At 52.0% G+C, this 9,793-nt stretch overlaps 5 protein-coding genes across 5 annotated transcripts, besides 7 other annotated features; all 5 read right to left on the reverse strand.

Moving 5' to 3' along the window:
- Positions 1-328, reverse strand: Tc00.1047053503749.5 (pyrroline-5-carboxylate synthetase-like protein, putative; the record flags this gene model as incomplete). The annotated part of the gene is made up of 1 exon (XM_801066.1): positions 1-328. A coding segment is annotated over one exon (328 nt), but the record flags the coding sequence as incomplete, so codon positions are not given.
- Positions 1-9,793: a sequence feature (heterozygous, Esmeraldo-like haplotype).
- Positions 482-547: a sequence feature (T-rich).
- Tc00.1047053503749.10 (hypothetical protein, conserved) lies at positions 786-3,440 on the reverse strand (the record flags this gene model as incomplete). The annotated part of the gene is made up of 1 exon (XM_801062.1): positions 786-3,440. The coding sequence occupies one exon, from the start codon at positions 3,438-3,440 to the stop codon at positions 786-788; it is 2,655 nt and encodes an 884-aa protein (XP_806155.1).
- Positions 3,469-3,501: a microsatellite.
- On the reverse strand, positions 3,782-4,828 carry Tc00.1047053503749.20 (uncharacterized protein; the record flags this gene model as incomplete). The annotated part of the gene is made up of 1 exon (XM_801063.1): positions 3,782-4,828. One exon carries the CDS (start codon positions 4,826-4,828, stop codon positions 3,782-3,784), a length of 1,047 nt encoding a protein of 348 aa, XP_806156.1.
- Tc00.1047053503749.30 (hypothetical protein, conserved) lies at positions 5,799-8,390 on the reverse strand (the record flags this gene model as incomplete). Its single annotated transcript, XM_801064.1, has 1 exon — positions 5,799-8,390. One exon carries the CDS (start codon positions 8,388-8,390, stop codon positions 5,799-5,801), a length of 2,592 nt encoding a protein of 863 aa, XP_806157.1.
- Positions 8,410-8,451: a sequence feature (AT_rich).
- Positions 8,677-8,914: a mobile genetic element.
- Positions 8,757-8,783: a microsatellite.
- Positions 9,039-9,061: a microsatellite.
- Tc00.1047053503749.60 (ABC transporter, putative) lies at positions 9,134-9,793 on the reverse strand (the record flags this gene model as incomplete). Its single annotated transcript, XM_801065.1, has 1 exon — positions 9,134-9,793. A coding segment is annotated over one exon (660 nt), but the record flags the coding sequence as incomplete, so codon positions are not given.

Here is a 9,793-nt window from a genome sequence, read left to right on the forward strand (position 1 = left end):
AGGTGTTGTTGCCGATGGAAGAAAACGGCCGACAATTTCGGTGCAGGCGGTCAAAGGCGGAACAGACCATCACATCTTGACGGCGCAGCACATTTCGCCCAATGCCACAGGCACCGCTTGAAACAAACACGACTTCTTTGCCTTCGCTGCGAAGAGCAAAAATCTCCTCCGCAATATTCGAAATGCGGCGCACACTGGGGAAGCCACTTTCTGTGACAATCGTGGAAGTCCCAGCCTTGAGAACGATGCGCTTTGCAAACTTGAGATCCTTGCGCGAGGTGATGTGGTCGAGTCGCTTGCGCTCCACTGGAACCGGAACGGTGGCCATCACGTGATGAATTTCCCACTCTTTGCCCCTTTTATTCCTTTTGTTTATACTTCCTCTTATTCTTTTTGGACTGTTTCTTGTTGTTTTTGTTGTTACGGATTCCTTGTTGTGGGCTTTTGTTTTCTTTTGTCACGGCAAGGGTTCGTCCTGGTCTTTTGTTTTGTTTTTGTTTTTTTGCTTTTGTTTTTTGTGTGTGTTTTGTTTTGATTGGTTTTGTTTCACCGTTTTACGGCTTCTTTGGGCACCTCACTGAAGATTGCACGCGGTGTTGGAAGGGGAAAAAAAGTGAGCCCCGCAGAAATACACAGACACAGACAGATAGACAAATATATATATGCACAAAGTTTTTGTTTTTATTTCCTTTTTTTTTACTTCAACATTCGTTCGTGTGTGTGTGTGGCTCCCGTCCCTCGCTGGGATCCCAGCGGCAGGGCGGGCACACACGGCAGAGAGACCCTCACACAACCAATTGTCTCTTGTTTGTGAGGACACGCACCAGTACATGCCTCCCCGGCAGCGCGGCATCCTTCTTGAGGGACGTCGGCTCGTGGCCCTCACGCAGACGCTCCGCGCACACCGCCTCAAAGCGCACAAGTTTCCCATCCAATAAGTTTGCACGCAGGAGCGACTCAAACACATCGCCGGCGCTGCTGCCAGACTTGAACACAAGGCATTCCCTCAGTGATGGCAGCGGCAACTTCATTGAGACGGTGGGAAACACCAAAACGATGGGGCAGCGGAACAACGCCGCAGCCAACACCTCCTGCACGCCAGTTGTGGTGGGGGTGCGTCCAGAACCAAAGAACTGACGCACTTCCGCAAGTGCCATTGACTCCATCGGGCTCATTAGCGAGCCTCTGCCGTCGCCGCTGCTTCCCTTCTCTTGAAAGGAGGAATCCCCAGAGACGTATTCCACAAGGCCGCTCTGCCGCAGCAGATGACACTCCACCTTTGCAGACATCGGCACAAATTTCTCGTGAGGATAACGTCGCTGAAGGTCAGCATGCAACTCCCCGGCCACTGATTGTATATCTGACTTGTTGAGCGCAACAACAATGGGAAACCGCAGACGTACGTACAGCGCCACAAGACGATGAAGTTCAGCTTGCCTCCATACAGGCAATTGGCTCATCAACTCTGCCTCGCTCGTGATGCCCATGTACCGCAGCACCCCATCCACAAAAGAAGGAGGGCTGCGATAGCCCGTAAACATTGTGCGCAATTTTTCCGGTTTCCTCCGGATCCCACCCCACTTCGCGCGGAGGTTGTCATAGATCCAACTGTGAACCTCCGCACGAACCCACGTGATGTCATCACATGTAGAGCCTGTTCCTGGGGGGCACGCGGACCCATCCGCGTTAGTCGCACCCGCCCCATCCACAACGTGCACAAGAACACTCGCATCACACAAGTCGTTGAGGAATTGGTTACCCTTTCCCTTTCCCTTATAAGCCCCCTGCACCAGACCGGCGACGTCCTTGATGATAACGGGGTGTCGACGACACAAAGCCCCACCGACCGGCACATGGCCATACATGGCGTCACAAGGCGATGATGAAGTTGACAAAATGCAGCATGGGCAGAAAACGGCGCCAAAACCAGCACTCACGTTGGGCTCAATTGTTGTAAATGGAAAGGCGGCAACCTTCGCGGCCTTACTCTCACTGTCCGGGTCCGTCACGGCATTGAAGAAGGTGCTCTTTCCCGCCGACGGTTTTCCAATGAGACCAATCGTCAGCTCTAAAACTCCACCACGCAAATTCGGGTGGTAGTTGTCAAAAAAGGCTGCCGACAGTTCGTTGAACGCCCGTTCTGGAGGATTTCCCTCGAGTGTCTGCTGCGCATTTTGTTCGGCATCCACAATACATGCGGACCGATCATCATCGTCGTCCCCATCGGCATCCCACCATGCGTTTATTTCCTGCTGCTGCTGCTGCAGGTTTTGGGCCGCAGAGCCATCCGGAGCAGCGGAGGCACTCGCCTTGGCAGACATGACCGACCGCAGAAACGCCACGTCACTCGCCGCCTGTTCGCCTGCAAACATCATCGCAGGAAGAAGCATGGCGTTTCCAACACCCAAATCGTCCCGAAGGTACGCGAGTGTTTTGGTAATCAGCTGCAACTTCCAGCGCTCAAAGAAAACGTGATGAGCCGCAGGGCCTCCAACCACGTCCAGCTTGGGTAACTCCGCCGGATACCGCCTTGGCAGAGTCATGCAAATTCTAAGGGCCGACAGTGACATGTCTGACGCTTCATCCGACACACCGTCAAGCAGAAGCGGCAAAAAAACCACTGGGGTCTTATTACGTTGCACACACTCCTCACCATACATCGATGTCAACAACCCAATCTCCTCTTCGCATGCTGCATCAAGGGATCCGCTATCATCATCATCACCATTTTCCCTTTCAAGCGTCGCCTCTGTTTTGTCCGTTTCACCCCTTTCCCCTGTATAGACAGTGATGCGCTCAATAAAAGACTTTATGGAAACAAGAACACTCCTCAGTTGCGGGATGCTGTGGGCGTGGGCGTGGAAAAGGAGCTCTGACTGTGGTCGACATGCCTCCGCAAAGGAGCAACTCTCCGCCGGATCGACGATGGCATCCTTCTCCCCAACGATGTGCAAAGAGGGCACGGCACCCAAAAAGCCGGTTCTGTTGATGTCATGTTGCGGCACGTGATAAAGATATGATGCCACAAACTCCGGGAAGACACGGCGTGGGTCCGGTGACGCCGCAATGATAACAGCCTTCACTGGCGGTCCGTATTCCCTCTCTCCGTTCATTTTCTGCAGCATCACGTAGCGAGCCGCAAGAAGTGCGCCTTGAGAAAATCCTAAAAGAAGATCGTACGGGCTGCCTCCTGAAGTCATGCAGCGTCGCACAAAGTCGTCTCCCGCCGCGTAACTGTCCCTTGTGCCGCCGTCTTTTGGTTCGCACCATGAGCGCGTGGCCACCGCGTCACCCGTCACCATCTCACCTGTGAGAACGCATGGGGCATCTACAAACTCAAGCTCGGCAACACCAGAGAGAAACCTGCAAAGTTTGTTCAGCTGGTGCTCAAAAATTTCCCCCGTCTGTCGCTTTCCGTGAAGACACAAGACTCTCACCATCCGGCCTGTGACTAAAGAAGAAACAACAACAAACACACACACACACACACACACACACACAAAAAAAAAAAAAAAGCGACACAACTGCTCCACACAGAAGCAAATTACATTTATAAACGTAATAATTAAATAAACACAACAATAAATGAAAAAAAAAAAAAGAAACAGTCAGTCAGTCATTTATTTTTCATCCCTCTCCTCCCCGCAGATTCCTTCTTGTGGTTTCTTGTTTCCCCGTCTCCATTCCAACAAAAAACGCTTCTTCAGCGTCCAACGATAAATCTTGGTTAAAGCCAGCCCGCAATTCCATACTTCAATAAAAAGGAAACAGAAAAAAATATTCAAACGGACTTGTCATGGGAGGCGTCAGCCATCCAATCCAGCAGCAGTCGCTCCTCCAGCACATCCAAGTAATCCGAAAGAACCGCATCCTCCTCCTTGCTGCCACGGACCAACTGCAGATATTTTGCACGTATTTCCTTGTTTTCCTTTTGCAAGGCCATTAGCATGTCGTGCATGGGGTGGCCAATGAACCCTTTCTTCTTCGCTATCCTTACATGCACATTGCAAGCGTCTCTCTCACGGGACATGGCACCCTCTAAAAGGTGTCCAATCATCGAGGCGCGTTCCATTCGCAACTGCTTCAGCGCCGCACGACGATCAGCCGCGTGTCGAACAAGATCCTTCAGCTCCATTCTCTTCTGTAGAGCCTCACGGAACGCCGGATCAGCCTCCGCGGCCTCGACAAAAAGCTTTTTCTCCAACAACTCCTCTCGTTGCTTTTTCTGTCGTTGATATGTGGCTTTCAGGCGCTTGGAATCTTCTGTGATCTCCCGCCTCCGGTGCCACAAGTCAGCATGCTGTTGTTTAAGGGCAGCAATCTCCGCCTGTAGGGAGTCCAATGACGAAATGGCACGGCTGATGAGGTAGCGCAACTCCACCTCCTCCGCCGTCACGCCTCCCTTCGTTTCCAGCGTGAAGGTGCCTGGCACGACAATAATTCTATCTCCATGTGGATCGCACACATCACCCAGTACGCTCCGACCCCCGTGGATCGAGGAACACGTTTCCTTTGAGGTGGGCACAGCCGCGGCTTCTCTCGCCTCTTCCAGGCTCTTCTCAAGCTGCAATACCTCCCTTAAAAGAAGTGCCTTTTCGCGGCGCACTTTCGTGAGGCAATGCATCTGCGCACTCGCCTCGAGACGCCAGCGCTCCACCTCCCGTTGTGAACGGTCCGCCTCGAGGGTCGCGACGCCAGCAGTGCGGATAAGTTCCTCGTCGGCCTCAATGAATGTTGACTCCACTCCACCAATCGGTGTGAACTGCAGAGAATCATCTGGCGGAAGAGACGCCGGCTCCGCGGGATCCTTTGGAACCGCCCTGCGCATCACTTTCTATCTCTTCCTTCCACCGGTGGTGCGGCCACAACTAAAAGACTGCAAAAAAAAAAAAAAAGCGGCGCCCCGCCCTCCCTTCGCAGCGGTCCGCCCCGGCTGCTGCGCATAGAACAAAAGAGGCAAAAAGAAAAAATATCCAAAAAGTACTGGTTTTGTGCGTGGTAGTTTTTGTTTTTTGTTTGCAGCGGAGTGAAAACAATTTCTCTCCCGCCCTTCGCTGATTGCTACGAAAAGCAGGACACCGTCCTGCACACAGAAAATAAACTTTCTCCTTCAGGTAACCACGTCTCCCCCTTCCCTCTCTCACTCTCTCTCTTTGTGTGTGTGTGCGAGTATTTGGCGGGGGGCAGGGCATCATCATCATCACACGACATTTTCTTTCGGCAAAAGCAAAACAAACCAAAAAGAACGAGAGAAATCGCATCTTTTCTTTGCATAAAATGCGTTGGGACGCAGATGCATGCATCCCCCCGTCAATTATTGAGGGGCACACACCAGCATCGGTACCGCCACCACCACTCCCGCTGCCAATTATCACTCGCACCTACTACAAAAAAAGGGCGAAGAAAGAGGGAGGAAAAGGGTGCCATGCAGTGCCGTCAGCCTCCAAAGCCACGGCTGCAAACACATGCAGGCTCACCCGCCCCTCCCACACAATGAGGCGCAATAACGCAAGTGAGACTACGGGAGAAAGAGAGCAATCCACTCTGGACGCCTCCGCACCACATCCCACTGGTTCTATGAGTCCCGAGTGATCCCGAGCCTACGAGTGAATTCCAGCAGGCTCACATCATCACCCATGCGTGGCACATCATTCAGGATTCTCTCTCTTGAAAAATCATTTCCACCTCCACCATTCGTCCTGTCAGGCTCCGTTCGGGAAAAACACGCCGCCCCACCCTGCTTCGCTGCGTTTAATACACCCACCAAAGGGGCAGGAGTAACATGACAAATGCCGCCCCTATGACGCGTGGTTTTGATCAGCAAATGTTTTCCTAAAGAAAGAGGTGGTGCAGGACGGACGTGGACGCAGAGACCAATACAGCAGCTGAGCCAAATGACGACATTTCTTCTCTCCAGTTTCGGTACGAAGAAGCACTTCGTGACGTCGCGGTGTACATGTGCAGGAGAGACGCCGGAACACCCGGGACCAGTGCGGCTCCGTCTCCGCACCCAACGGATCCCCTTCCAGTAATGGCTGAAAATCAACTTGTAACTCAACAAACACATGGCGCCGCACCCAACTTGAGAGCTCGTACCTCAAGTAACCGACTGCAGAGAAGTGGTAGCCCAAAAAATAATCTGAATCACATGACCGCACAATATCAACAGAGATGCAAAAGACATTTTTCGTGAAGAAAGAAGCCATGTAACGATACACCCGACTTCGTTGTTCTGGCGAGAGTGAGAGCGCAGTGTCCAGAGAGCGCCTAACGCGCGTCCCCGTTAGAGACTTCGAGGCCAATGCCACGGCGTCATAAACAACGGGGCGCACAACCCCTACACGCATGGATCCCATGACGCGCAGTAGAATCTCTGGTCTTCGCGGACTCTCACGCAATTTCCGCGCCAGCTCGTTGGTGGCGCACAGCTCCGCAAAAAGGCGTTCCCGCTCTCCTTCGACGTCCAACAAGCCCTGCACTGCAGAATTCCCAGCGCGCGACTGCATGACCCATGAAAAAACACAAGCGTAATCTCCCACAACCCGAAAATCAAGCAACCTCGCCGCCTGCATAAGAGGTCGCGTCACTGAGAGACAAGCGCTGTGGTGAACATCAATGCCAAAGTACCGAACGGCGAAATTTAAAATCCTAAAAAACCTGTGAGAAGCGGAGGCGGCATCACGATTCATCGACAGTGAGGCAGCAGCTGCGACAGATGGCAAAGATGATCGTGACGGTGGCAACTCTACACCTTCTTGAAAGTGCTGGCCAGTGACAAGCTCGCTCACGCCGAACACAGGAAGTATCAATGCGTTTTGGCTCCACGGCACTCTCACCCATGAGAGCAGCGTACGCTCAAGGAGGTTGTCATCACCAGCAATCAAAACAATGGTGCGCGGTAGGTGACTGGAGCCGAGGGATGACCACGACGCGAGCAACTCTCGTATGGATGCATCATCACCAGGTGAGGAAAACAAATTGTCGCCCGGGCACTCCAGAAACAAACAGGAAAGGCCTTGCGTCGCATTATGCATTGAAACCTCCGCTTCCTCCTTCAAGACACACATGAACTTCCTCCAAAGCAACTCATCCTCCTCATCGTCACTTTCCTCGTGTGCAGGATGCCCAAGATGAGAGGTACTCCCGTCATTAGCATCCTGAGCGTTCGTCTTCGTGCGCTTGTATTTCTTCCAAATTAATTCATCCTCCCCGTCGTCGCTGCTGTTACCACCCTTCTTTCCGCCGTTTCCATCGACATCCCCAGATACAAGTAGCTCATAAGGATCCATGCAGTTCCTTTCACTTGCACTGATCCCTCGCTGAGAATCATCAAAAGGACGCCTCCCGGACGACATACATAGCGTCTCCTTGACGGTACTGAGGTTCGCATCCGCAGCCAAAATTGGCGCGGCCTCACCCGTCACTTTTGCAGCATCCTGGCGCAGCTTTAGTGCAGCAGCAGGCTCCACAAGAACTGTCACCCGGGGAGCTGATGGAGTAGAGGCGGAGGCGGCGGCAATTTCCGACCAAGCATCACGGATTTCATGTGGTAATAAGGAATCCTTCGCATCAAGAATGCCTGTAAAATCCACCCAAAAGATTACCCACAAAGAACTCGGAAAGAGTGACAGTGCGGCATCGATAACCTGCGCAGCACGCCGTTGCACAGCCACACGATCCACAGCATGTCGCCACTCTTTTGCCAGCTGCACGTACACCACAGACAGTGCCCGATCATCGTCTGTTCCCTCCATCTTGACATCTGTGAAAAGAAGCACGGCCCTAAACCCATCGCGTTCCCTTTTTTCTTCTTTCTCCTCCTCCTCCCTGTGTTCGCATGTTGAGGAGCACAGTGGCGCCGAAAAAGAACTCAGGTGCCTCATGAAGTCTGTCCGCAACATGAGAAACTTCAGAACACATCCGCCAAAACAGGCGTCCCCGCCAACCTCTGGGAGCCCCTCGTCACCGCAAAGAGGCCCAACACTAAATACAACCATCACGCCGTGAAAGGCCCTGTTGTTTCCCACCTCCTCTGCGCCACCGCCATCAGGGATCTGCCAAAGCCGCTCCGGGTCAAAGGCCACGTACACTGGTGCACGTCCTTTCGTCGCCACTTCCCAGCCCATGCCGTCAGTCTCCTTGCTGTCCAGCAGACCCATGAGATCGACGGTCAGCGCGCGGCGGTGGGTGCCGGACGTGAAGCCTGGTCGGAGTGAAGGAGAGGAAGCTGCAGAACCGGCGGTGGGCTCCATGCCCTCCCTCTCCAACCCCCTTCCTTTCACCCTCTTCGCACAGATGCCCACATTTGCAGAACAGAAGAAAAAACAAAAAGAAAAAAAGAAGTGCCGTAAGGAAAAAAAAGACACCGACGTAGCGTAAAAAAGAAACATTTGCCCGTGTCGCCCGCAGAAAAATAAATAATAAACAAATAAAAACAAAATCAAAAAAAAAGTGCATCAAAGAAATGGGAAGACGGACAGACAAGAAAGTTAAAAAAATATTCGCCTGGGCTGATGGTCAGATTCTAAAATTATATGTAAATAAGCCAAACAGGACGGGAATGAAGAGTGTAATAGAAAGGCAGTGGCTTCGCCACATCCCCCACGTCTTCCCCGCAGACATGCATTCTGATATACAGTGTGGTGAAATGTTGCACTCTATTCAAATTGGAGGTATTTATTACTTACAAAGTGGCAGATTTCGGGCTCTTTCAGTAACAAGACCCCCGCCGCGAGGTGGGCATGGCAAAAATAAAGAAAATAAAAATAAAAATAGAAATAAAATTCTTCTTGCCGTTATCGTTTCCCTGACTCCTTCCATCGCAGTCTTCCAAAGGATTCATAAGAGAGGAAAGAATTGTAAAGAAATATCTTCGTCCTATCAGGATATATATATTTGTTTCTGCCGGCTTTTCATTGGCTACCACCGAGAAAGTGCCGTTGCGGTCCAAAAAAGACTTCCACTCACATACCATAAGGGCACACAATCAAATAAATAAGAGGGAAAAAAGCACCGTTTTTGTTTTTATTCTTTTTTTTTTGTTGTTGTTGTTGTTGTTGTTTCTTGTTTTTTTCACTTCACTCCTTCTTCTTTTGAGCGGCAAACGTGCCTCAATCATTCCGCTAACATGTCTCTACAACTCCTCTTCCTCCTCCTCCCCCGGCCCTGCAGCGTGCAACTGTCGGAACCATAACTCAGCGTAAAGGCCACATTTTCCCAAAAGTTCCTCGTGAGTGCCACTCTCCGCCAAACCTCCCTTGCCGTCCAAGACAAAAATTTTGTCGGCGTCCTTAACAGTAGTGAGACGGTGTGCAATAAGGATTATGGTGCGCCTTTTCCCACCCCTCTCGCGCAGCTGCTGCATCACACGTATTTCCGTCGCCGAATCTAACGCCGAGGTTGCCTCGTCAGCCAGCAGTATCGGGGGGTCGTCGAGAATAACGCGTGCAATGGCTATACGTTGTTTCTCTCCGCCAGAGAGCTTCAGCCCGCGTTCCCCCACGGGTGTTTCGTACTGCTGGCTCATACTCATGATGCTATCGTGGATGTTCGCCATACGAGCGGCTTCCTCCACTTCTTCGTCCGTCGCGTCTAGACGGCCGTAGCGGATGTTGTACCGCACCGTTTCGTTAAAGAGAACTGTGTCCTGCGGAATCACCCCAATGGCCTTGCGAACGCTACTCAGTTGCAGATCCGTCAGCGGCTGACCGTCGATGAGAATCAGACCGGAGGAAGGGTCATAGAAGCGATAAAGAAGCCGGAAGATGGTGCTCTTTCCGCTGCCCGAGGGGCC

Source organism: Trypanosoma cruzi, genomic scaffold (assembly GCF_000209065.1).
Source record: "Trypanosoma cruzi strain CL Brener 1047053517133 genomic scaffold, whole genome shotgun sequence".
In the NCBI taxonomy this organism is placed as follows: domain Eukaryota; phylum Euglenozoa; class Kinetoplastea; order Trypanosomatida; family Trypanosomatidae; genus Trypanosoma; species Trypanosoma cruzi.